At 37.9% G+C, this 27,823-nt stretch overlaps 5 protein-coding genes across 5 annotated transcripts in view; 4 read left to right on the forward strand and 1 right to left on the reverse strand.

Moving 5' to 3' along the window:
• Window positions 1-23,042, forward strand: part of LOC134824383 (ubiquitin conjugation factor E4 B-like) — an 80,113-nt gene extending 57,071 nt beyond the window's left edge. The window contains exons 2-4 of the mRNA XM_063836282.1: window positions 18,246-18,564; window positions 18,767-18,880; window positions 19,167-23,042. Coding sequence (XP_063692352.1) covers window positions 18,320-18,564; window positions 18,767-18,880; window positions 19,167-21,651 — 2,844 coding nt within the window. The 5' untranslated portion in view covers window positions 18,246-18,319 and the 3' untranslated portion in view covers window positions 21,652-23,042. The remainder of the gene's footprint in view (window positions 1-18,245; window positions 18,565-18,766; window positions 18,881-19,166) is intronic.
• On the reverse strand, window positions 761-3,075 carry LOC134823951 (uncharacterized). Its single transcript, XM_063835547.1, has 2 exons — window positions 2,604-3,075; window positions 761-2,448 (listed from the first exon to the last, which is right to left on the reverse strand). Exons 1-2 carry the CDS (start codon window positions 3,073-3,075, stop codon window positions 761-763), a joined length of 2,160 nt encoding a protein of 719 aa, XP_063691617.1.
• LOC134824387 (zinc finger protein 501-like) lies at window positions 5,501-6,804 on the forward strand. Its single transcript, XM_063836285.1, has one exon. The coding sequence runs from the start codon at window positions 5,517-5,519 to the stop codon at window positions 6,636-6,638; it is 1,122 nt and encodes a 373-aa protein (XP_063692355.1). The 5' UTR covers window positions 5,501-5,516; the 3' UTR covers window positions 6,639-6,804.
• Window positions 7,398-9,218, forward strand: LOC134824386 (zinc finger protein 501-like). Its single transcript, XM_063836284.1, has one exon. It carries the CDS (start codon window positions 7,443-7,445, stop codon window positions 8,562-8,564), a length of 1,122 nt encoding a protein of 373 aa, XP_063692354.1. The 5' UTR covers window positions 7,398-7,442; the 3' UTR covers window positions 8,565-9,218.
• On the forward strand, window positions 9,879-12,329 carry LOC134823952 (zinc finger protein 429-like). The gene is made up of 3 exons (XM_063835549.1): window positions 9,879-10,062; window positions 10,147-10,365; window positions 11,704-12,329. Exons 1-3 carry the CDS (start codon window positions 9,879-9,881, stop codon window positions 12,327-12,329), a joined length of 1,029 nt encoding a protein of 342 aa, XP_063691619.1.
• Window positions 23,043-27,823: the final 4,781 nt, after the last annotated feature.

A 27,823-nucleotide genomic window follows, 5' to 3' on the forward strand; every position in this document is an offset into this window, starting at 1 on the left:
CCCTATACCAAGCACCATTAGTAACATACTTCAATTCCACTTTTATTATCTGGTAAACTTTGAATAAGGATCAATGGGTAAATTATGAAATGGGAAGATTCAAACCGCAAATAGTTTGCATGTTTTTAGATAATACATTATGATTCAAATTAGTGAAAAACGATGAAGATAATACAGATATAATGTGTTTCATGCCATTACCTTCTCAAGCACTATCGCTATCATTAATGATTTTTCTTTTATTGAATGTATTGTTTTATCACTGTTCTTCTAATAAGGCTGAAACATGTCACCGATAAAAATGTCAGACATAAGAACTACTCTATTTTGATATCTTTTAGCTCTAAAGTCTACATTTTCTGGTAGTGACTAGTGATATTATATTTTAAAATTGATTGCTCTCTCTCTCTCTCTCTCTGTTCTGGTCAACGGTTTCTGGCCTCTTACGATAAAGATGGAGGCCTTCTCGCCGTGCCCACAGAATGCAACTCCTGCTAGCTGCATTCCAGGACTCCCAAAGTATATACGAAATCATAAAATAATAAATATCAATGCAACAGACCTCTGGAGTCTTGAAGCTGTCACTACCTGTCTCAGAGCAAACCCACTTCGGTTGTGGTACTTCGGTGGGCAGACAAGGGACTTCCGAGCCAGGTCATCTCCTGGAATTGGTGCTATTATTAGTTTTCCTGGGAGTGGGTTATTTCCTGATGTTGTTTTCCTGAAATTGTGTTATTTCCTGGTGTTAAATCCTAGTAGTTTACCCAAAGAGATCTTCCTTGTCTAGTCTTTTTGACTGTTCCACAAACTTTATGATGTGGTTGAGTTTACTGTTGATAATTTCCTCCATTGTGAGTAAAGGTTTACCAAATATCCTCAGTCTGATAGTCATCAGCTGTACACATTCGCAGAGGAAATGTTGTGATGTTTCTGCTTCCCCTGGGCAGTGTTTGCAGTCTTGTGTCTCAAAGTTGACGTTGTTGGCCCTAGTCTGAAAGTAAGCTAGTGGGCTGTGCCCTGATAGTAGCCATGTTAGCCATCTGAGGTGAGTTCCTGTGATATTAATATTCCTGTATTTGTATGTGTTAAGGAATAGTCCAAGAGGGATTTTCCCTTTATCACTGAGGTCGACCTGTCGGTATGCGTTGAGGTGTAGTTTGAATAGGTACTCATCGATTGCGTTGTTGATGATTCCTTCAGGTAGTGGGAGGAATGGTTCAGGTCCTATGGGGATACTGCTGGATTCCTCTCTTGCGAGTTCATCGGCAAGTTCGTTACCGTGTACTCCTTCGTGTCCTGGGACCCACCTAAGTTCTACTCGGTGGGAGGTACCTAATGTATTAAGTTGGTCTACGATGTCCAGTACTATTCTGGAGCTAATGCTAGTGCTGGTAAGCGCTTTAAGCGAGGCCTGGGAATCTGAGAAAAAGTTAATGGTAGCTGGTAACCCTATGTTATCATTGATCCAGATACTTGCCATGTGGATCGCAAAGAGCTCGCATTGGTAGACTGTTGCCAGCGTGCCAAGTTGATAGCTGACTCTGTGGTACTCTTGTGCTGCTTTGATGACACAGAATCCCGCTCCTGTAATTCCACTTGCTTTCGAGCCGTCTGTAAAGATCTGCCAGATGTAGGGAGGAAGATTATCGATGTAGTTGATGGCAGCTTTCCTTTCTTGTATAATTACCTTGAAACGTCTGTCCAGCATGGTAACCTTGGGGATATTGTCCTGAAGTGTGCATCCTGTGTAAGTTATGTTAGTTATCATTTTCTCGACGTTGTAAGCGTGTGATTTACAGTGTCTTCGCTGGTTGTAATGGTACTGTTTATTCCATGTTCCTTGTAATTTAAGTCTCATTGCCGACTTAATTGCTAGAGATTTAAGTTTAAGGCTGATGGGACGGATTCTAGCTAGGATCTCCAGGTTAGGAGTGGGAGTACTTTTCAGTCCTCTAGTGATCATGAGACCTGCTTGGCGTTGAACTGTTTCCAGTCTGACAGAGATGTAGTGTCTGTCTGTTGAGTGTTGCCAAACTATCGCTGCATAACCTAGTGAGGGGAGAATGACTTGGTTATAGATCCATCTCACACCCGCCGGTGAGATGCCCCAGATTTTTCCTACAGCTTGTTTACAAGCGTGAAGTTGTCCTATGGCCTTATCACATTTTTTAAGTTTGTGAGTACCCCAATTAAGTTTCTGGTCGAAAGTAACCCCTAGATAGACTGTACTATTAACTGTGGGAACTGTAGTTCCGTCAACTGTTAGCGGGGAGTCTAGATTATTGTCCTGTTTGGTGGTGAATAGGATTGCTGTACTCTTGACTCCACTGAGTTTTAATCCTTTGCTCGTGCACCAGTTGCTGATGTTCTGTAGCTGTTGCTGGGCTATGTCTCTGATCGTGACTTTACAGATGCCTTGACGAGGATTACCAAGTCGTCTGCGAATGCCTGTATAAAGTTATTGTGGATCCCTAGGCTGCTAAGGAAGGTGTTAAGAGTTAGATTCCATAATAGTGGTGACAATACTCCTCCTTGAGGGCTACCTTTAGTAGCTTTTTTAGTGATACTGAACTCGCAATACGTAAGAGTAATGTGCCTGTTACTTATCATGAAGTAGATCCATTCTGAAATGGTTGGAGGGATGTTGGCTTCCAGCAGAGCTCCTTTGATCGCTGTGAAGCTGACTGCGTCAAAAGCCTGTTCAATGTCTAGGAACACTCCTAAAGCGTAGTTCCCTGTTGCCATCGCATCTTCGATCCTGCGGGTTAACAGGTGGATCGCTGATTCCGTAGATTTACCTTTCCTAAAACCGTGTTGGTTTTTAGTGAGTTTAGCTGGAATTTTAAGGTCTAACTCAAGGTGCCAGAGTATGAGCCTTTCTAATAATTTTTGGAAACTGGATGTCAGTGAGATTATCCTGAATGCCCTAGGGTTAGTGTAGTCCGGTTTGAGGGGTTTTGGTAGAATACAACCTGTGGTATGATGCCAGGATTCTGGAGTAATTCCTAGTGCCAGTAAGTTGTGAAAGATCATACGGACTGGATCTTTAATGTGGTCCCAAGCTTTGAGTATCATTTCGTTCCTTATATCATCAGGTCCTGCAGCTTTGTTGAGCTGTAGTTCGCGAACTGCCCTGTCAACTCTGTTTGGAGCTGTGATTTGGATTATGGTTTCTGGATCTCCTCCTTCGTATGGCGTCCGGTTTGTCCCTGTACCATCGCTCGGGATGAGTATGCATAAAATTGATTGCAATGAAATGCTTTGAAGCTTTTAAAGTGTCAAGTACTGCCTCCGCTTGGTGTTCCTCAATCAATCAAAAATCAGTGATCATGTTCATTCAATGATTGACCTAGTTTATCTTTTGGTTTAACTGGGCAAATATTTGTGATTTTCATTGGATAAGGCACGTTATCAATGCCAAATTCCTTCACGATCGAATTTAAAATAAATGTACTTTATATATCTCTTATATTTCAATACCTCAGAATGTCTAAAGACTGTAAACAAGAGATCAAATCAGAACAAGTGGAGAACCCAGAAAGGTCAAACGGTTTCCTCTGCCCAATATGTGGAGCACATTACTTTTCAGAAGACTACTTTGTTGAGCACATCAAAGAACATAAAACAATATCAAATTGTACAATAAAACAAGAACTTACATCTGAATCAGATAAACCATCTGTTTTTATCTGTTCAGTTTGTGCTGAGCATGTTTACTCAGATACTCAGTTAATAGAACATGTAAAACAGCACCATGATCATAGCAACCCAGAAATTCCTGACTACTTTGATAATTCAGATAACTTGACTAGAACAGATCCTCAGAGGACATTAGTTCTGTCTCCTAGTGAGAGTCCGCCTGTGAGACCCTTAAAGTGTTCTGAGTGTTCATATGCTACAAGACGAGCAGGCGATCTTACGAACCATATGAGAACTCACTCAGGTGAGAAACCCTTTAAGTGTTCTGAATGTTCATTTACTGCAAGACACGCAAGTAATCTTTCTGTACATATGAGAACTCACTCTGGAGAGAAACCCTTCAAATGTTCTGAGTGTTCATATGCTACAAAACAAGCAGGTGATCTTACGAAGCATATGAGAACTCACTCAGGTGAGAAACCCTTTAAATGTTCTGAATGTTCATTTACTGCAAGACACGCAAGTAATCTTTCTGTACATATGAGAACTCACTCTGGAGAGAAACCCTTCAAGTGTTCTGAGTGTTCATATGCTACAAGACGAGCAGGCGATCTTACGAACCATATGAGAACTCACTCAGGTGAGAAACCCTTTAAATGTTCTGAGTGTTCATATGCTGCAAAACAAGCAAGTCATCTTTCTAGACATTTGAGAAGTCACTCAGGTGAGAAACCCTTCAAGTGTTCTGAGTGTTCATATGCTACAAGACGAGCAGGCGATCTTACGAACCATATGAGAAGTCACTCAGGTGAGAAACCCTTTAAATGTTCTGAGTGTTCATATGCTGCAAAACAAGCAAGTCATCTTTCTAGACATTTGAGAAGTCACTCAGGTGAGAAACCCTTCAAGTGTTCTGAGTGTTCATATGCTACAAGACGAGCAGGCGATATTATGAAGCATATGAGAACTCACTCTGGAGAGAAACCCTTCAAGTGTTCTGAGTGTTCATTTGCTACAACACGAGCAAGTAATCTTACTAGACATATAAAGAGAATTCATACTACTTAGTCAGAAATACAGAACTACATTGCACCTTATCACCGGACACTGTGGGTTAAACAAACACCTTCGTACCATCTGCAAATCTAGCATCAGTGCATATCCGATGTATGAGCACGAAGAAGAGACCGTCTCATATTTTCTAAGACAGTGTTCTCGTTCCCATCTATTGCTCAACTTAGAGGGAAATATTTTCAGGATTATTATCTCCCTGTCAACTATATCTTCTACAACCATCACATAGCTACTCTTGTCAACTTTGCAACCTACACCAAGCACCATTAGTAACATACTTCGATTCTACTTTTATTATCTGGTAAACTTTGAATAAGGATCAATGGGTAAATTATGAAATGGGAATATTCAAACCGCAAATAGTGTGCATGTTTTTAGATAATACATTATGATTCAAATAAGTGAAAAACGATGAAGATAATACAAATATATGTTGTATGCCATTACCTTCTCAAGCACTATCGCTATCATTAATGATTTTTCTTTTATTGAATGTATTGTTTTATCACTGTTCTTCTAATAAGGCTGAAACTTGTCACCGATAAAAATGTCAGACATAAGAACTACTCTATTTTGATATCTTTTAGCCCTAAAGTCTACATTTTCTGGTAGTGATTAGTGATATTATATTTTAAAATTGATTGCAATAAAATGCTTTGAAGCTTTAGTGTCAAGTACTGCCTCCGATTGGTGTTCTTCAATCAATCAAAAATCAGTGATGTTCATTCAATGATTGACCTAGTTTATCTTTTGGTTTAACTGGGCAAATATTTGTGATTTTCATTGGATAAGGCACGTTATCAATGCCAAATTCCTTCACGATCGAATTTAAAATAAATGTACTTTATATATCTCTTATATTTCAATACCTCAGAATGTCTAAAGACTGTAAGCAAGAGATCAAATCAGAACAAGTGGAGAACCCAGAAAAGTCAAACGGTTTCCTCTGCCCAATGTGTGGAGCACATTACTTTTCAGAAGACTACTTTGTTGAGCACATCAAAGAACATAAAACAAAATCAAATTGTAAAATAAAACAAGAACTTACATCTGAATCAGATAAACCATCTGTTTTTATCTGTCCAGTTTGTGCTGAACATGTTTACTCAGATACTCAGTTAATAGAACATGTAAAACAGCACCATGATCATAACAGCCCAGAAATTCCTGACTACTTTGATACTTCAGATAACTTGACTGGAACAGATCCTCAGAGGACATTAGTTCTGTCTCCTAGTGAGAGTCCGCCTGTGAGACCCTTAAAGTGTTCTGAGTGTTCATATGCTACAAGACGAGCAAGTGATCTTAGAAATCATATGAGAATTCACTCAGGTGAGAAACCCTTCAAATGTTCTGAGTGTCCATATGCTGCAAACCAAGCAAGTAATCTTTCTAGACATTTGAGAAGTCACTCTGGAGAGAAACCCTTCAAGTGTTCTGAGTGTTCATATGCTACAAGACGAGCAGGAGATCTTACGAAGCATATGAGAAGTCACTCAGGTGAGAAACCCTTTAAGTGTTCTGAATGTTCATTTACTGCAAGACACGCAAGTAATCTTTCTGTACATATGAGAATTCACTTAGGTGAGAAAGCCTTCAAGTGTTCTGAGTGTTCATATGCTGCAAGACGAGCAGGCGATCTTACGAATCATATGAGAACTCACTCAGGTGAGAAACCCTTTAAATGTTCGGATTGTTCATATGCTGCAAAACAAGCAAGTCATCTTTCTAGACATTTGAGAATTCACTCAGGTGAGAAACCCTTCAAGTGTTCTGAGTGTTCATATGCTACAAGATTAGCAGGCGATCTTACGAAGCATATGAGAACTCACTCTGGAGAGAAACCCTTCAAGTGTTCTGAGTGTTCATATGCTACAAGACGAGCAAGTAATCTTACTAGACATTTGAGAATTCATACTACTTAGTCAGAAATACAGAACTACATTGCACCTTATCACCGGACACTGTGGGTTATTAAACAAACACCTTCGTACCATCTGCAAATCTAGCATCAGTGCATATCCGATATGTGACCACGAGGAAGAGACCATCTCATATTTTCTAAGACAGTTTTCTCGTTCCCATCTATTGCTCAACTTAGAGGGAAATATTTGTCAGGATTATTATCTCCCTGTCAACCATATCTTCGACAACCATCACATAACTACTCTTGTCAACTTTGCAACCTACACCAAGCGTCATTAGTAACATACTTCGATTCCACTTTTATTATCTGGTAAACTTTGAATAAGGATCAATGGGTAAATTATGAAATGGGAATATTCAAACCGCAAATAGTGTGCATGTTTTTAGATAATACATTATGATTCAAATTAGTGAAAAACGATGAAAATAATACAGATATATGTTGCATGTCATTACCTTCTCAAGCACTATCGCTATCATTAATGATTTTTCTTTTATTGAATGTATTGTTTTATCTCTGCTCTTCTAGTAAGACTGGAACATGTCACCGATAAAAATGTCAGACATAAGAACTCTACTCTATTTTGATATCTTTTAGCCCTAAAGTCTACATTTTCTGGTAGTGATATTATATTTTAAGATTGATTGCAATGAAATGCTTTGAAGCTTTAGTGTCAAGTACTCCGATTGGTGTTCCTCAATCAATGAAAAATCAGTGTTGTTCATTTAATGATAAACTAAGTTTATCTTTTGGTTTAACTGGGCAAATATTTGTGATTTTCATTGGATAAGGCACGTTATCAATGCCAAATTCCTTCACGATCGAATTTAAAATAAATGTACTTTATATATCTCTTATATTTCAATACCTCAGAATGTCTAAAGACTGTAAACAAGAGATCAAATCAGAACAAGTGGAGAACCCAGAAAGGTCAAACGGTTTCCTCTGCCCAATATGTGGAGCACATTACTTTTCAGAAGACTACTTTGTTGAGCACATCAAAGAACATAAAACAATATCAAATTGTACAATAAAACAAGAACTTACATCTGAATCAGATAAACCATCTGTTTTTATCTGTCCAGTTTGTGCTGAACATGTTTACTCAGACACTCAGTTAATAGAACATGTAAAGCAGCACCATGATCATAACAGCCCAGAAATTCCTGACTACTTTGATACTTCAGATAACTTGACTGGAACAGATCCTCAGAGGACATTAGTTCTGTCTCCTAGTGAGAGTCCGCCTGTGAGACCCTTAAAGTGTTCTGAGTGTTCATATGCTACAAGACGAGCAAGTGATCTTAGAAATCATATGAGAATTCACTCAGGTGAGAAACCCTTCAAATGTTCTGAGTGTCCATATGCTGCAAACCAAGCAAGTAATCTTTCTAGACATTTGAGAAGTCACTCTGGAGAGAAACCCTTCAAGTGTTCTGAGTGTTCATATGCTACAAGACGAGCAGGAGATCTTACGAAGCATATGAGAAGTCACTCAGGTGAGAAACCCTTTAAGTGTTCTGAATGTTCATTTACTGCAAGACACGCAAGTAATCTTTCTGTACATATGAGAATTCACTTAGGTGAGAAAGCCTTCAAGTGTTCTGAGTGTTCATATGCTGCAAGACGAGCAGGCGATCTTACGAATCATATGAGAACTCACTCAGGTGAGAAACCCTTTAAATGTTCGGATTGTTCATATGCTGCAAAACAAGCAAGTCATCTTTCTAGACATTTGAGAATTCACTCAGGTGAGAAACCCTTCAAGTGTTCTGAGTGTTCATATGCTACAAGATTAGCAGGCGATCTTACGAAGCATATGAGAACTCACTCTGGAGAGAAACCCTTCAAGTGTTCTGAGTGTTCATATGCTACAAGACGAGCAAGTAATCTTACTAGACATTTGAGAATTCATACTACTTAGTCAGAAATACAGAACTACATTGCACCTTATCACCGGACACTGTAGGTTAAACAAACACCTTCGTACCATCTGCAAATCTAGCATCAGTGCATATCCGATATGTGAGCACGAAGAAGAGACCGTCTCATATTTTCTAAGACAGTTTTCTCGTTCCCATCTATTGCTCAACTTAGAGGGAAATATTTGTCAGGATTATTATCTCCCTGTCAACCATATCTTCGACAACCATCACATAACTACTCTTGTCAACTTTGCAACCTACACCAAGCGTCATTAGTAACATACTTCGATTCCACTTTTATTATCTGGTAAACTTTGAATAAGGATCAATGGGTAAATTATGAAATGGGAATATTCAAACCGCAAATAGTGTGCATGTTTTTAGATAATACATTATGATTCAAATTAGTGAAAAACGATGAAAATAATACAGATATATGTTGCATGTCATTACCTTCTCAAGCACTATCGCTATCATTAATGATTTTTCTTTTATTGAATGTATTGTTTTATCTCTGCTCTTCTAGTAAGACTGGAACATGTCACCGATAAAAATGTCAGACATAAGAACTCTACTCTATTTTGATATCTTTTAGCCCTAAAGTCTACATTTTCTGGTAGTGATATTATATTTTAAGATTGATTGCAATGAAATGCTTTGAAGCTTTAGTGTCAAGTACTCCGATTGGTGTTCCTCAATCAATGAAAAATCAGTGTTGTTCATTTAATGATAAACTAAGTTTATCTTTTGGTTTAACTGGGCAAATATTTGTGATTTTCATTGGATAAGGCACGTTATCAATGCCAAATTCCTTCACGATCGAATTTAAAATAAATGTACTTTATATATCTCTTATATTTCAATACCTCAGAATGTCTAAAGACTGTAAACAAGAGATCAAATCAGAACAAGTGGAGAACCCAGAAAGGTCAAACGGTTTCCTCTGCCCAATATGTGGAGCACATTACTTTTCAGAAGACTACTTTGTTGAGCACATCAAAGAACATAAAACAATATCAAATTGTACAATAAAACAAGAACTTACATCTGAATCAGATAAACCATCTGTTTTTATCTGTCCAGTTTGTGCTGAACATGTTTACTCAGACACTCAGTTAATAGAACATGTAAAGCAGCACCATGATCATAACAGCCCAGAAATTCCTGACTACTTTGATACTTCAGATAACTTGACTGGAACAGATCCTCAGAGGACATTAGTTCTGTCTCCTAGTGAGAGTCCGCCTGTGAGACCCTTAAAGTGTTCTGAGTGTTCATATGCTACAAGACGAGCAAGTGATCTTAGAAATCATATGAGAATTCACTCGGGTGAGAAACCCTTCAAATGTTCTGAGTGTCCATATGCTGCAAACCAAGCAAGTAATCTTTCTAGACATTTGAGAAGTCACTCTGGAGAGAAACCCTTCAAGTGTTCTGAGTGTTCATATGCTACAAGACGAGCAGGAGATCTTACGAAGCATATGAGAAGTCACTCAGGTGAGAAACCCTTTAAGTGTTCTGAATGTTCATTTACTGCAAGACACGCAAGTAATCTTTCTGTACATATGAGAATTCACTTAGGTGAGAAAGCCTTCAAGTGTTCTGAGTGTTCATATGCTGCAAGACGAGCAGGTCATCTTTCTAGACATTTGAGAATTCACTCAGGTGAGAAACCCTTCAAGTGTTCTGAGTGTTCATATGCTACAAGATTAGCAGGCGATCTTACGAAGCATATGAGAACTCACTCTGGAGAGAAACCCTTCAAGTGTTCTGAGTGTTCATATGCTACAAGACGAGCAAGTAATCTTACTAGACATTTGAGAATTCATACTACTTAGTCAGAAATACAGAACTACATTGCACCTTATCACCAGACACTGTGAGTTATTAAACAAACACCTTCGTACCATCTGCAAATCTAGCACCAGTGCATATCCGATATGTGACCACGAAGAAGAGACCGTCTCATATTTTCTAAGACAGTTTTCTCGTTCCCATCTATTGCTCAACTTAGAGGGAAATATTTGTCAGGATTATTATCTCCCTGTCAACCATATCTTCGACAACCATCACATAACTACTCTTGTCAACTTTGCAACCTACACCAAGCGTCATTAGTAACATACTTCGATTCCACTTTTATTATCTGGTAAACTTTGAATAAGGATCAATGGGTAAATTATGAAATGGGAATATTCAAACCGCAAATAGTGTGCATGTTTTTAGATAATACATTATGATTCAAATTAGTGAAAAACGATGAAAATAATACAGATATATGTTGCATGTCATTACCTTCTCAAGCACTATCGCTATCATTAATGATTTTTCTTTTATTGAATGTATTGTTTTATCTCTGCTCTTCTAGTAAGACTGGAACATGTCACCGATAAAAATGTCAGACATAAGAACTCTACTCTATTTTGATATCTTTTAGCCCTAAAGTCTACATTTTCTGGTAGTGATATTATATTTTAAGATTGATTGCAATGAAATGCTTTGAAGCTTTAGTGTCAAGTACTCCGATTGGTGTTCCTCAATCAATGAAAAATCAGTGTTGTTCATTTAATGATAAACTAAGTTTATCTTTTGGTTTAACTGGGCAAATATTTGTGATTTTCATTGGATAAGGCACGTTATCAATGCCAAATTCCTTCACGATCGAATTTAAAATAAATGTACTTTATATATCTCTTATATTTCAATACCTCAGAATGTCTAAAGACTGTAAACAAGAGATCAAATCAGAACAAGTGGAGAACCCAGAAAGGTCAAACGGTTTCCTCTGCCCAATATGTGGAGCACATTACTTTTCAGAAGACTACTTTGTTGAGCACATCAAAGAACATAAAACAATATCAAATTGTACAATAAAACAAGAACTTACATCTGAATCAGATAAACCATCTGTTTTTATCTGTCCAGTTTGTGCTGAACATGTTTACTCAGACACTCAGTTAATAGAACATGTAAAGCAGCACCATGATCATAACAGCCCAGAAATTCCTGACTACTTTGATACTTCAGATAACTTGACTAGAACAGATCCTCAGAGGACATTAGTTCTGTCTCCTAGTGAGAGTCCGCCTGTGAGACCCTTCAAGTGTTCTGAGTGTTCATATGCTACAAGACGAGCAGGCGATCTTAGAAATCATATGAGAATTCACTCAGGTGAGAAACCCTTCAAATGTTCTGAGTGTCCATATGCTGCAAACCAAGCAAGTAATCTTTCTAGACATTTGAGAAGTCACTCAGGTGAGAAACTCTTCAAATGTTCAGAGTGTTCATTTGCTACAAGACACGCAAATTATCTCTCTGTACATATGAGAATTCACACAGGTGAGAAACCCTTCAAATGTTCTGAGTGTTCATTTGCTGCAAGACGAGCAGGTCATCTTACTGAACATATGAGAATTCACTCAGGTGAGAAACCCTTCAAGTGTTCTGAGTGTTCATTTGCTGCAAGAATAGCAGGTCATCTTACAAAGCATATGAGAATTCACTCAGGCGAGAAACCCTTCAAGTGTTCTGAGTGTTTATTTGCTACAAAACAAGCAAATAATCTTTCTGTACATATGAGAATTCACTCAGGTGAGAAAGCCTTCAAATGTTCTGAGTGTTCATTTGCTGCAAGACACGCAAATAATCTTTCTGTACATATGAGAACTCACTCTGGAGAGAAACCCTTCAAGTGTTCTGAGTGTTCATATGCTACAAGACGAGCAAGTAATCTTACTAGACATTTGAGAATTCATACTACTTAGTCAGAAATACAGAACTACATTGCACCTCATCACCGGACACTGTGGGTTATTAAACAAACACCTTCGTACCATCTGCAAATCTAGCATCAGTGCATATCCGATATGTGAGCACGAAGAAGAGACCATCTCATATCTTCGACAACCATCACATAACTGCTCTTGTCAACTTTGCAACCTACACCAAGCGCCATTAGTAACATACTTCGATTTCACTTTTATTATCTGGTAAACTTTGAATAAGGATCAATGGGTAAATTATGAAATGGGAAGAGTCAAACCGGAAATAATGTGCATGTTTTTAGATAATACATTATGATTCAAATTAGTGAAAAACGATGAAGATAATAAAAATACAATATGTTGCATACCATTACCTTCTCAAGCAGTATCGCTATCATTAATGATTTTTCTTTTATTGAATGTATTGTTTTATCACTGTTCTTCTAATAAGGCTGAAACATGTCACCGATAAAAATGTCAGACATAAGAACCACTCTATTTTGACATCTTTTAAGCTTTAGTCCTAAACTCTACATTTTCTGGTAGTGATATTATATTTTAAAATTGATTGCATTGAAATACTTTGAAGATTTGATGTTTCTTACTCACTATGTTCACTAAAAGTAACCAATTTTTATGTAGCTCATAACTCGCCATGTTCACCAAAAGTTACCAGTATCAATATTTTTTTTATTTTATTTCAAAATTCAAATAAACTTTACATCAATGTATTACAGTTATATTCAATAAAAAGACCACAATATCTCCTGTGAAGCAAAAACATGGAAAAAGAGAGCTAGAAAAATATTCATGATACTCAACACTACCAGACTCAGCTGGAGTGAGAAACAATATGTAAAAACATCAAGGTAAAATTTATTTCGGCTGAACCAAAACACGGTGGCAAGACCATAATTACATTGGTGCCGACCCTACATAAAATCATTAATAAATAATCAAGAGAACAAATTTAAATGTATACGATACCTTTTTGCTACTACTCCACAAACATACACGACAAAACAACAAAATAACATAATTAAATAATATTATAATAGAACAATCTATAATCTAGCCACTCACGTACTGCGTGACGCGCCATTGTTTCGGGTTGTTTCATAAGAGTAAAAACGGCGCGTTCTACTGCAGGTGCGAGGGGCAAATTATAGAGAGTATGACATTCATAAAGTAAAATATATATATAATAATATTCCATGATGGGCTGTCTAATCAGGCCAGCATACGTCAGAAGACCAGAGAAATTCAGTTAGCTTTGTTTTGAAAATAGAAATTTTCTCAGTCTGTCTAACATAGGCTGGCAGTGCATTCCACAGAAGCATTGTTCTATAAAAGAAGCTGTTTCTGAAACTATCGCAGTTTGGTACAATAGAGCAGGTATATGTGCTGGTGTCAAGTCCTTCAATGACTGATGCCGTGCTCCTTGTGTACCTCATTGTTTCAGCTTCAACAACAGTAATATATTCAGGTAGAGATATACTTACCAAATCATTTACTATTTTATAGAAGAGCGTAATTGAATTATGGATGAACTTAGATCTAATGGGTAGAATTTAAAGCTCCTTCTGCTTCTCATAGAATACAATATCACTATAATGATCAAACTGTTGTCCATTGATCCATTTGATCGCTCTTTTCTGGATTGCCTCAAACTTCGACATGTGTGTCGATCGCTGAGGACACCATATAACTGAGCAATGTTCAAAGATTGATCTTACAATGGTAAGGTAGAAAGCCCTCTTTTGGCGTTTATCCATGGTAAAATGACAGGTTCTCTTTAAGAGCCCAAGCTTCGAGCTTGCTTTAGATATCAATTGATCACAATGTGCACCCCACAGAAACCTGTTGTTCATTATTACACCAAGATCTGTATGGGATGCCACATAATCAATTATGACTTCATTAAGATTATACCAATAAATATTAAAAGGAAGATTGTCTAATACATTTCTTTGCAGAGTTACAGATAACACCTTACACTTAGAAGGGTGAAAAGTCATTTTGTTATCGATTGACCAGGCAAACAACCTGTCTATATCTCCTTGGAGAATATAGTGGTCTTCAAAGCATTCGATGACCCTCCAAATTTTGGTGTCATCTGCATACAATGCTACATTTGTATCCTCCGAAACACACGAGAACATGTCGTTGATGAATAGAACAAACAGAAGTGGTCCCAGAATAGATCCCTGGGGCACTCCTGATTGCACGGGAAGCATGCTTGAGACAGCTCCGCCTACAACAACCTGCTGTCGTCTGTCTTGTAAATACGACTTTAAAAATCTAAGCATCAGACCATCAATACCATATAAATTTTTTAGCTTGCGAAGGATTAAGTCATGTGATACACTGTCAAATGCCTTAGCAAAATCAAAATAAACAATGTCGGATCTTGACTTATTGTTCAGGGCCAGTGCAAGGTTGTCTGTGAATGGGACCATCTGGGTAGTGCAAGACTTCCCATTCACAAAACCTTGTTGTCTACAGTCGATTAACCCTTCACAAGCTGCGAGCAACTCTTTCGAAATACAACGTTCAAAAACTTTCATAACTAAGCATGTCAGTGAGATGGGTCTGTAATTTTCAACAGATCCTTTTTCACCCTTCTTGTGTACCGGAACAACAGAAGCAAGCTTCCATTCCTCCGGCACACATCCAGTCACAAAAGAGCTGTTGAAAATAATGGTTAGAGGCTTTGCAAGAGTGCTCGCACAATTTTTTAACACAGTGCCATGGATACCATCTGGACCTGCGGCTTTACCCGGTTTAACCCCTTTCAAAATTAACAAAACATCCAACACGTGAAATCTCAAATCCATAAAATTGTTACTGGAGCTCATGTCGATGTCAATGTCATATGAGCTACTTGAGGAGAATTGTTGATAGAAGTATTCATTGAATAAGCTAGCCTGTTCAACTGGTGTGTTCCTAAAACGATCACCGTATCGGACCGTTTCAGGTATCCTAGTCGACTTAGACTTTGATTTCACGTGTGTCCAAAACTTTTTGGAAATAAGGGCAGAATCAGAATCATCTTCGACACTGAGTCTCATCTTTTCGTTCATTATGCGTTTAAAATCTTTGCGGTACTGACGGAACTTTTCAAGATCAGACTCATTGCCAGATTCATTAGCCTTTTCTCTCCATTTCTCTTTATCTCTCAGAACCCTATCACAATCAGAGAAATATATATTTCTCACTGCATCATTTTCACTTAAAGTTACCATTTTCAATGTACCTTTCTCACCATGTTCAGTGTTCACTAGTTTTGATGAAAAATGGTGATTTGTAGTTTTGGTGAATCGAGTTTCCGAATTGTAAAACCTAGACTTACTTTAAATTTTATGAAACACATGTTTAATTGTTTCTTTATATTATATCCTCAAAATCTGAGTTAATCGTTTCTAATTACCCAACAATTTTTTTTGGAGTGATAACACCTAAACACCATGTCAAAACTAAAACTAGAAGGCAAATATATTTGTAGAAAAAATTGTAAAAATGGCGACAAATGGTGAAATTTTACAATTTGGAAACCCGATTCACCATAAAAATCATTCACCATTTTACACCATTTTACACCATAGTGGATACCCCCGCTCATTAAAATTATTCAACATATAAAAATCTTAGGAAAGGAAGACATATGACGATGATTAGCACAGAAGACGAGATATTCCAAGTTATCAGTCATCTTCATCTTCCTAATCCTGATCACAGCAGCAAGGAAGAATATGTGCTCAGAATAGAGACTCCTAATGAAGAAGACATGAACCAGGCTGATATTGAGGTAGAAGAATCTACAGGGCATAGATTCCTTTCAACTGATAAAACCTGGGTTTGTCAGGAATGCTCTTATGCTTCAACGAACAAATCACATTTTGTAAGGCACCTGAAAACTCATTCTGGCGAAAAGCCATTCAAATGTCCGGATTGTCATTATGCTTCAATCCGTAAATCAAATCTCATTGCTCACCAAAGAATTCATTCCGGCGAAAAGCCATTCAAATGTTCGGATTGCCCTTATGCTTCTACCAGGAAATGCCATCTTGTAAATCACCAGAAAATTCATGCCACTGGTGATAAGACGTTCAATTGTCCTGACTGCCTGTACTTTACCACTGATAGAACTCAACTAACAGCTCACCAATACTCTCACAGAGGTGACAAGCGTTACCAATGTCCTCAGTGTTCATATGCATCAGCCATTAAATCTCGTTTTGAAGCTCACCAATTGACTCACACAGGTGAGAAACCTCACAAATGTTCTGACTGTTCCTATACGTCAGCTCGCAAGTCTAATGTCTCTGCACACTATAAGAAAGTACACAGCATGGCCCGAGCTGATAATCTCCTCAAATGCTCTGAGTGTCCCTACGTTTGCTCCCACCAAAGCCACCTCATCGCACACCAAAGAATCCACTCCGGTGAAAAACCCTTTAAATGTTCTGAGTGCTCGTACGCTACAGCACATAAATCACATTTTATTGGGCATCAGAAAACACATAGTAATGAGAGGCCTTTTAAATGTGAGCATTGTTCCTACGCAGCTAGACTTAAATGTAACCTGGTTCAACACAGGAGGAAACACACCGGAGAAAAACCCTTCAAATGCTCATTTTGTCCTTATGTTTCTGCTCGGAGCTTTGTTATATCGCGCCACGAGAGGGACGTTCATAAAAAACCTTATAACATTTTAGAAAGTTCCAATCCGAACAATAAGAGATTTAATGGATTTGTTTAGCATTTATATGTACATGTTTACTGTTTAGGGGTGTTAAATTTAATACTGTGTTTTATAAGTTGTTTATTGTAAATTTATGTTTTAAGTTTCTTACTTTTATGTTGTGACTGTTCTTTTAAGGCAATTTTACGCCTATTAACCGTTTATTCTATTCATCAAAATACCTTAATTAATAAGTCAATAGTTATTATAATAAGTTTTTATCAGGGCCCAGGCTGTAATTTGGGGATATGTAAATTTCCCTAATTCAGTTAATGTGTAACTTATTAAATATTTTTGTACATCTAAGTCCATTGTCCATCTCTAGACTCTAAAAGTCTAAAGTTACCTGTAACCTTGGCCCCCTTCATACTATTTTAAGTACCTACTTATGATGGCTTAGGTTTTTTACTTATTAGTATTATTGCTTTATTGGTTTGTTACAGGTGAAGAGGTGAATCATATTTGTTTTGACACGTGACAGCAATTCAGAGTTTTAATTGGTAAATGAAGGAATTTGAATAGTTTAAAATAAGATTCACCTCTCCACCAGTATCTAGATCTACTGTGCATATTAATCAAGACTTACGCTAGCTGGGGTTTGAGAATTGTTACCATATCCATTAGTATTGACTATTATAGTGGCACGGGTTCATAAATATAAATTTAAAACTGTTAAATAACAAATCATTAGTACTTGATAATATTATAAAAGCTTAAATGATTTAACGATTTATTAAACTTTAGATTAAATGTGAACTAAATTGAACGAGTGGGTGTTACAATAAGTATATTATTTCGAAGTTAATTACATTGTTAGTATGTGTAAAAGTGTAAATTTAGTAATGTTAGTTATTTTTCGTGGCGAATTTCTAATACTTTTTGTAACTTTTCGTGTTTATTGAGCTATGTGTGTTATCATATAATACCTAGTTGGTCTGAAACAGATCTATTTGTTGTTTTACTGTAAAGGAATATTAAATAATCAATCTTATAAACATGACTAAAAAATATTCATTATATGACACTAACTCTCCATTGGTTAATATAAGGGAATCAAATGTTAAATAAATATTGTGTAACCTACCCAGTCCCCGTCTTGTTTCTGGGACAATATTAATGTGTACTCCTATAATATTTCACCCATGTTCTTCACTCGGATAATACCACACCAGAAAATGACATGAAATGAAATAAGAGGTATCAGTGCTAAAGTGTGTGGCCGCTAAAGAGAAGGAGGTAACTAGTGATGGGGGACTCAAAACAGCAGATGGAAACGTTTATAAACAACGTACTAGAGATCCCTTATGATCATGACAAGCTACAGCCGTTACTGAGTGCACGTGACATGTTGCAATATGCAGAGGAGGAGCTGGTGTGTATCATAACACAGATCTACATGGAGGAGAAGAAGGTCCTACCACGTGACACCTCCAGCTCTATAGCTCAGAACATGGAGCTCAGACGCAAGATAGTTACTAAAAACAGCAGCAGGTCGGGTCTTGTTAAGTAATTTGTATGTTAATTAAGTATTGAGTTTTGAATAAGCTGATTATCAATTCTGAGGAAGGGCATATAGAAGACTGTACCTTCAGTGTAAGGTAGTTAATGTGATCACTGTAGCTCAATTAGCTGATTAGATAATTAAGTAATTACTAATTACTCAACTAATTACTAATTAGTTGAACTCTCCCAGGATAGCAGTGGTGTACCTTGTAGATGTGTGGGAGCGGATAAGTGGTAACCTGTATCTTGGATCTGGAGACCAATGGAAAGAGTTCTGCAACTCCTTTACTGCAACTGTTATGAGGTCAGAAAACTAGGATTTAAAGTTATTTAAAGGTATTAAATCTAATTTTGATTTGTAGCTTATATATTACTTATGAATTTGTTAATAATGTATGTCCTGCCAAAACATTTCATGCCACCAAATAACCTGTTGATTATTATTAACTTAATTTCAGGAACTTAGCAAATAACCTGTTGATTATAATTAACTTAATTTCAGGAACTTAGCAAATAACCTGTTGATTATAATTAACTTAATTTCAGGAACTTAGCAAATAACCTGTTGATTATAATTAATTTAATTTCAGGAACTTAGGCCTCGTGATGACCGGAAAGTTGGGATGTGATTTAGAAACGGGTCTAATCCAATCCTCGCCACTTTCCTGTCTGTTTATCAGAAACCACCAAAGTTTCCCTCTACCAATCCCTGAACGGGAGCGTTTTGCAGAGCAGTTAATTCGCGCTACCCAGAATACTGGCACCTTTAATCATATATTTAACACACTGTTGTTCGATCACATGGGCAGAGCCAAGAACAACAACATTCTTGACGCTAATGTTTGCGATGTTTACTATGCACTCGAATGTTTGACTGCTATCAAAATAACCGCATGTAGACCAATTGTTTCCCTCATTTCGGGGTTGGAGGTGTGGTGTCCAGAACTTATAAAAAACGGCAGACAGTTGGAAAATTATTCATTTCTGGGACCTTTGTTGGGGCTGTCTGGGTATTTTGAGGAGAATACAAAGATAGAGAAGAACAAGGATTTAGAGGTGGAACAGTTAAAACACGACCTACCTCCCATCGTCAGGGAAACACGTGACATTATGTTTAAGATTGTTTACAACTTGCTACTTCCTAAAGATAATCGTGATAAGGTCCTCTGCTATTTTGCCCGTGTATTGAACATGAATGCTAAAAAAAGTGGCATTCAGGCTAAAGAGGACGTTCTGTCCAGAGATGGGTTTATGCTGAATTTTTTGTCTGTTATCCTCGACTTGTCTGCTAAGGTGGTGGTGGAAAAGGTGGATAAAAACTATTTCCAAAGTCCAAACTGCAGGCTAGATTTTAGTGAAGTTACCCGCGTTAACGCTACATCTGAGGAGGCTGACGAGTTTTCAAAAACCCTCATTGGAGTAAGACAGCCTAATTTTAGCACTGAATGCTTCTTAATGGCAATATATTCGGTACACTTATCTCTCCTTCCTGCGCTCAGGAAACAAGTTACTCGTGTACAGCGTATTAAGGATCTCACTAACATGATCAAAGATACTACCAGAAATGGTCGTCCTGCAGCCGGCAGTCGGGCTGAACTTCAGCTTAAAATAGGAGAGGCCAAGTTAGAAAGCTGGAAGAAGGCTGAGAAAATAGCACAAATAACGACTTTTGAGACAGAACTGCTGCAAAAGTTCGCTGAGTTTTACGGCAAAGTGTGCCTGTGGGTCCTATCAGTTATTGACCCTGATCGACTGTGGGCCAACTGTGGTACTGAGAAACTCCCCAACAACAAACTTCTTGACACCCTACCTGAGTTCATTCTGGACGATATAGCAGACGTGTTGATACAGTCGTCTCGCTTCCGTATCAACCTGCTGGGTAACGTGAACATAGCACCAGTGTGCCAACTTATACAGGTGTGTGTGTGTCACCCCCACTTCTTTAGGAACCCTTATCTAGTGAGTAAACTGATAGAGGTGATCTACATGCACAGTCCTGATGTACAAGGTACTAGTACCCCCCTCTTCGAGAAGATAATAACTCCCTCTAGTTCGGAGCAGTTCCTGTTACCCGCCCTGCTCGACTTTTACACAGAGGTGGAGAGTACAGGCACTTCCAGTGAGTTCTATGACAAGTTCTCCATACGATACCACATTTCTATCATCACTAAAACCTTGTGGTTCGCTTCTAACACCACTCACAGGCTAACTTTAATGCAATGTTTAGAGAACACAAAGTACACCAGGTTTATCAACATGTTGTTGAATGATACTACATTCCTGCTGGATGAAAGTATAGACTCGTTGCGGTCTATCCGTGATACACAGAAGCTCATGTCAGATACGGGTAAATGGGAGGGTCTCCCCGAGGAAAGTAAAACACAGAAGCTGAACCAGTTGAAGCAGGATGAGCGACAATGTAAGAGTTACCTGACGTTGGCTAACGAAACAGTGCAAATGTTTCACTATCTCACGCAGAGTATCCAGGGACCATTCCTGCGTGCTGCTCTTATAGACCGTGTGGCTGCCATGTTGAACTACAACTTACAGCAGCTGTGTGGACCTAAGTGCGCTGATCTCAAAGTGCAGGATCCTCAGAAATATGGGTTCCAACCCAAGGAGCTTGTGCAGCAAATCACAGATATCTATATTAACTTGGATAGTCCCGTGTTCTTGAACGCAGTAGCAGGTGACGAGCGTTCCTACAAACCAGACCTATTCACGCTAGCCATTACTCGACTTACCAATGCTGCCATCAAATCATCATATGAAATAGCAGCATTTTCTGAATTTGCTGACAAAGTGAAAGAGAAATGGGAGGAGAAACAAGCCATGGACCTGGACTTTGAGGACGCGCCAGATGAGTTCAGAGATCCGCTGATGAGCACCATGATGAGAGAACCAGTCTTGCTTCCTAGCGGCGTTATCATGGACAAGCCTATAATAGAGAGACATCTCCTCAACAGCTCTACAGATCCCTTTAACAGACAGCATCTTACTGCTGACATGCTCATTCCTGAAACTGAGCTTAAGGGGAGGATAGAGGCGTGGATTAAAGAAAAGCTGGGAAAGTAGATAATGTGGCCTAATTAGTTTATTAACTAGTGACGGTAACTAATTAGATGATTAATTAATCAACCTTAATGTTTGAGATAGAAGTTGTTGCAATGGTGATAAAGTATTATATATGCAATATTTAAGCTGGAATCTTAAAATTGGGTCTAGATAAATTAGATTATGATTGGGAATCTGAGCTTTATATTTTGGAGCTCTCATATTTTGGATCATTTAATAATGTTATATGTCTCCAGTATTACCTTTGTAAGACACCCAGTTAATTGGAATTGCGTTGTTTTGCAATAATGAAGAACAGTTATGTAGCACATTAGACAGTGCGTCTTAAGAGAATGGTATTTTCTAACATCAATTTCATGATTAGACACCATTACTTCCTGCTGGAGAGGTTATTTGTTTAAAGTTTAAACACGTAGAAATATTTGAATATGTTGCGTGGCTGATGCAACATGGTTGATACAGGTCTCGAAACAAATGCGTTTCACCTACAAAGCTGAAGTCTGTTGAGCAACAGTTCAAGAATGCGTCCTTCTCTTTGAGTAAATGTATTGAAGTCACTTGAAGTCACTTGAAGTGAAACGGGGTCAATTGCTGCACTGTCAGCTACAGTTAAATAGATGGAAACTCTAAAGATATAAAAACTTATTATTTAAATTCACCGTAACTTAAAGCCAGATTGGCGCTTCTATGTAATTGTTAGAAGTAATATATTTCTGTCCATGTTTGATTTATTTAGTTTCCTCGGTCCTCAGTTGAGCTATTTTACATTGGAATAGTTACGATGACAGTTAACCTCTACATAAATTGTTCTATTTATTTCGTGTTGTCAAAATGGGGAATTTTCTAGTCTTGATATTTGCCAATTGTAAGATAGCTGTTTTACTTCTTTGTATTGACAGAGTCTGCTTCGAAAAATCCAGACTTCTTTATTCGCATGCATGATTGAAAAAGATTCATTGAGCCAAAGTAAATAAGGAAATTCCCACGTCTATTGCTAGTTTTTGGAGTTCAACTATGATTAAAGTCCATATTATTCCATGCACTGTAACTGCGCGCGCTCGTATATAACGTACGTCGGTACGTACGTACGTGCATAACATGCGTCGCGTCATGATTGACTTAAATACTGCATTTATAGTCTGTCAACGGTTGATACTGCATAGTCTGTTAACGGGTGATACTCGTAAAGCATTTGTTTCAAATAACCTTAAACAACCTCAGGGCCTCTTCACAAGAATTTTTTTTAATTTGGGCGAGCGATTTAGTGGGAGCGGTTGAAGTTTGGATACTGAGGCCAATTCACCACCAAACATGTAGAAAATCGCCAGAAATATCTCAGTCGCTGATTTTCACAGTAGTGAATTCGTTTTCAATTCGATATAACTTCTGTCTTTAAATTTTTTATTTAGAATCAATGTACAATTGCATTATCGGTAATATTCTGATAATCTATCCATTTAAGATTTAGGCCAAACATTAACGGGTGATACTCGTAAAATATTTGTTCCATATATAATATTAGTCGACGAGTCCAACTCGGCGCGCGTCCTGGTAAGTTATAAACCTACAAGCCAGACAAAACATGTATGTGGTAGATTTCCAGACTATGTTGTAGGTTTATAATAGTATATAGGTAGTGTATAGGTAGTGTGCCATCATACAGTGTGCCGCGCCGCGACTGTAGGATGGTTTTTTAGCGCTAATTTCGGCCAGCACAGAATTCTTGAAACAAATGCGTATTGAGTAACTTTCCCTTGATCCAATTTTAACAAAATTGGTTAGCTCACTTATAATTAAATTATAACCTACAAAGACGCGCGCCAAGTTGGATCTGGACTCGTCACGTCTGACGTCGACGGTCTTGAAGTTGAATCATGAATATTTAAAACAAATATTTTACGAGTATCACCCGTTAACTCTGAGGCTATGAAGGTGATCTAGTTCGGTGTATTTTTTGTTATTGGACGTAGGGTAAAATGCTTCCCTGGAGAGTTAAACTGTTTTGGTCACGTACGTGGTACGTGACAGGCTATTGCTAGTTACAATTAGTTAGACACGAATTTGGTTGTTTATACTTATAGAGCTCGGGTTATATTATTTAGGGTTATGGATAGCTTCGGGCCGGATTAGCGCTATTAGGGTGGCGATTAGATTTGAACCGTTCTGTGGATATGCTTATACGTTTTTACCTGGAGACCCCAGGCTATTATGTTCATAAAGATTTGGCGGAATGACAGGCTGAGCGCCGCCCAGTAAATACGTTTTTGGTATATGAATAAGCGCAGCTTATTAAGCTGTGGGATTGTGAAAGGAAGTCATACTATGTACTAATGTACTTTTTATGCTGATTTCGAATAAGACCTATTACTTAGCATGAAAATCATTTCTTGACGAGTTATGATAAAATAACCATGGCCATTGCATTTTGTCAGACGCGCGCACGTGACAGGCTTGTTAAACGATATTTCAGCTGTTTATGCTTTAGGATTCGAATCAGTTTTGGTTTTAAAGTAATTGTGAAGATAGTACATAGTATAATAAAGATTTAAAGTACAGATTTGTGCACTTTAACTTTAAATACTTACCATAAGAATCAACATTAGCATTTACAAATGTACACAGAACGGTCCAAATCTAATCGTCACATGGGATTAGGGTTTGTGTAAAATCGTTTTGTTCGGCTGCAAGAAAAAGCCCTAGAAAGACACTTTTTTAGAGATTTTACCGGCGTATCCTTTTTTTTAAATCACCTAATTTGTCTAATTTTACGTTTCTACTTTAAGAGGGGAGGGGCGCCAACAAACAACGTTGGGCCACTTACTGCCTATTCATATCATATTGATCCGGCACGCCCTGCAGCTTTTCGGAGGATGCTAATATAAAACTGCTGCTGAGCGTAAGTGAACGTTTACATGTAATCCATTGTAAATGTAATCAAATTGGGACCAAGCCGATAACGCGAACGCATATCATTGACATTATTATTATAATTGGGCTATCTTATCCATTTTACTTTGATTCACGATGTCAATCCTTCGCAGCTCGGTGAGGCACAGTTAAGTGGTGCACAGTTAAGTGGTGCACAGTTAAGTGGTGCATCTCGCCGATCTACTGGTTGCGAAAAGAATTATTTGATGCGCGGCGCGACCCAGTAGTGCATCGCGCTACAACATCTTACTGGGCTAGCTATATTGAATTGCTTTTAAAGTGGGTGCGCCAGAGTACCGGGAAATCTAATTCGACGATTTCAAGGAATAATACTTTTGGATGTAGAAGATCCAAAATAGTTGGGGGCTAGTAAAACGTTCAATTCTTCTGCAGATCTTGCCATGGACATAGTTGTTGCACAATCTGAGGCACTGCTTGCTATAATAGTGGTTTAGCAACTGTAATCCACACTCGTTTAACTGAACATGTACCAGAATAACACTTATGAGGTTTAGGAATTTAGTCTATGCAATATGCGCCAATTGTTGACAGAAATTAGTTTGTCTGATTTTGATAAATTTGGTACCTCAAGTTGTACAAAATTAATGTCGTAATATAGTGCGGTTTCCCAGAACGCATATTTCACACCCACTTTATTATAATTCTCCCAAACCGGTCCAGACTTTAATTTGTAAAAAATCACTTAATCGCATTTTTTCTGACATGTTCCTTAGAGTTAAACGTCTTTCTTGGAGGCCTTCTCAAATTAAAGCGTCTCTTACAAAGTTGTAAATCTTTTGTCTTTCTACTTTATACTTTCTACTTTCCCTGTTCCTTTCCGTCAGTCACCTTATCTTTGACTCTGGCATGGTATCTGTCACTGTGGGGCCATCTACTTAGGACGTCCGCCAAAATTGCAGATTTTCAGACCACCCCCTGTCCGGGTGTGTCCGAATTTTCAAAACCACCCCCTTCGCCGGACGTCCGGATTTTTAGCTATTTTAATAGTACAAATAAAACCAACTCAAATTCATTGATAATCTAATCAAAAAGTTGAAATAAAATTCTATTCAAAGAGTTGAAATAAATAGGACTTTTTTGTTAATTCTGCCAACATTTCCGGACGTCCGGATTTTCAGAAACCACCCTCCCCCTGTCTGGATTTGTCCGAAATTCCAAAACCACCCCCCTCCCTATTTGCCGGACGCCCTAAGTTAAAGTAGATGGCCCCTGTGTGCTTACAATCGTCTCTTACTCCGAATTGCTGGGGACAGCTTTACCAATACCTGGGGACCCCCGGCTATTATATTTATGTTCATAATCATCCGAATAGAGATTAGGCGGAATGACAGGCTGTGGGCTGAGCGCCGCCCAGTAAGGGACAGCTTTTTGTATAAAGTATTATAGAAAGAGGATAGAATTTGCACAGTCGAATGTTGTCAAAAGTTTAACGGGTGATACTCGTAAAATATTTGTTCCAACGACCGTCGACAAGTCCAACTGGGTGCGCGTCTAGGTAGGTTATAAACCTACAATCAAAGGTTCACGGCAAATAGGACCAGTAACCATAACTAAGTTTAGTTTTATTGTACTACTCATCAGCAGACTCACTCTAAAATGGAATACTTTAAAAAACTCCAATTGCGAGGAAGTTTTAAGACTTCGAGATGTTGGTTTGTACTTGTAGACTAAATATTTTAATTGGTGTAGTTTTCCACCACTGATATGAATTGTAATGTTTTATAATTATATTACTGGCACTGCCTTTCCAAAATATTAAATGATAATAGATTTTAACTATCGGAATGGTATGAGACGGTTCACATTCCAGGTATTGTGAAAACATTGTTCACCGAGAAAAGCAGACATGTCACATCAGCTGGATTAATTAAAAAGTCGTGAGTCCTTAAAGGCGTAGTGTTATTAGACGCAACACCATTATCCGCGAATTGACACTATCTTAGATTAATCGTTTAAAAAGCATAAATGAACTACATTAGGTTTTAAATAATTTGACCAACAGAATGCAAATATCATAGCATGTTTTACGTCCCTGCAGCTTTTATTGATCTAAGGTGTAGTATTGCCAGATCCCAGTTCGATTTGTAACGGCCAATTTTATATTAACAGGAAACGATGTAACTGAGTCAGTATATATTTTAATGTTGCCATGGGGTCATGGGGTGGCAAGTCCCATACATCGTAGTCCGTTAGTTTCACTGCGTCATAATATATGAAGCGTAAATGTTACTTCAACTTGTTTGATACGTGCGCGTTAAGAGAGGAAATCATTTCAGATATTGATTGCTACGCAAGGTATTGCGCGGACTGTAACTGTATTTTTTATGAGGTATCGTTGATAATGAATATACCACTGCACTTTACACGGTTAAAGTTGGGACTTTGTGCTAAGGTTGGGGTCGTAATTACCACACAATAGAGTTGAAGATATTTCTGATACCTCTTTGTATTAATATTAGCAGTAGTTGCAAGATGGAGATTATAATTACTGTTCATGTACATTATGTGTATTATGTGTATTATGTGTATTATGTGTATTATGTGTATTATGTGTATTATATATATTATGTGTATTATGTGTATTATGTGTATTATGTGTATTATGTGTATTATATATATTATGTGTATTATATATATTATGTGTATTATGTGTATTATGTGTATTATATTTTGCCACCATTCACCAAAAACCAACTTAACACTGCCTTTGCATATTTATAAAACGAAAATTAAACGGTTGAATCGTTAGATTCTTTAGCGTTAGATACTACACCGGTAATAATGCATCATAATGCTGTTCTTTGTCTATAATTCCACGTTTCAATACACCCGAAGGCCACTCGGCCATTCTTGAATCATCTGTTTTGTCATTGGTCATGCTCTGCTGTTTTATTGTATAGATTAACAGTGATCCTCCATGCTACATCAACATGTGGCAACCACAACCTTTTATAAATGTTAAGTATATTAGTCATAATAATATACTTTTAAATATTATAATGAATAGAAATATCAACTTAATAGTGCCACGAGAGTGCCACGAGAGTGCCACGAGAGTGCCGCGACAGTGCCGCGACAGTGCTGCGACAGTGCCGCGACAGTGCCACCGAGCGACAGTGCCACCGATACGCTAGGGACTCCACCTTTCTAGACCTATTTTTAACCGTAAATCGATTAAAAGTGGTTTTGAAATGATAAGACTGAGTTTCCCCGGGTAAAATCG

The sequence above is a fragment of the Bolinopsis microptera genome, chromosome 12 (genome assembly GCF_026151205.1).
Source record: "Bolinopsis microptera isolate Bmic1 chromosome 12, MBARI_Bmic_1.0, whole genome shotgun sequence".
Classification (NCBI taxonomy): domain Eukaryota; kingdom Metazoa; phylum Ctenophora; class Tentaculata; order Lobata; family Bolinopsidae; genus Bolinopsis; species Bolinopsis microptera.

Excerpts from the sequence above, each read along its gene's own strand:
- LOC134823951 (XM_063835547.1), bottom strand. The coding sequence starts at position 3,075 with ATGATACTCAAAGCTTGGGACCACATTAAAGATCCAGTCCGTATGATC. Across the intron at positions 2,449-2,603 it reads ATGGATCTACTTCATGATAA|GCATTCGCAGACGACTTGGT; the intron begins GTAACAGGCACA and ends AACTTTATACAG.
- LOC134824387 (XM_063836285.1), top strand. The coding sequence starts at position 5,517 with ATGCCAAATTCCTTCACGATCGAATTTAAAATAAATGTACTTTATATA.
- LOC134824386 (XM_063836284.1), top strand. The coding sequence starts at position 7,443 with ATGCCAAATTCCTTCACGATCGAATTTAAAATAAATGTACTTTATATA.
- LOC134823952 (XM_063835549.1), top strand. The coding sequence starts at position 9,879 with ATGAGAATTCACTCGGGTGAGAAACCCTTCAAATGTTCTGAGTGTCCA. Across the intron at positions 10,063-10,146 it reads GCATATGAGAAGTCACTCAG|GTGAGAAAGCCTTCAAGTGT; the intron begins GTGAGAAACCCT and ends GAATTCACTTAG. Across the intron at positions 10,366-11,703 it reads ATATGCTACAAGACGAGCAA|GCGATCTTAGAAATCATATG; the intron begins GTAATCTTACTA and ends CAAGACGAGCAG.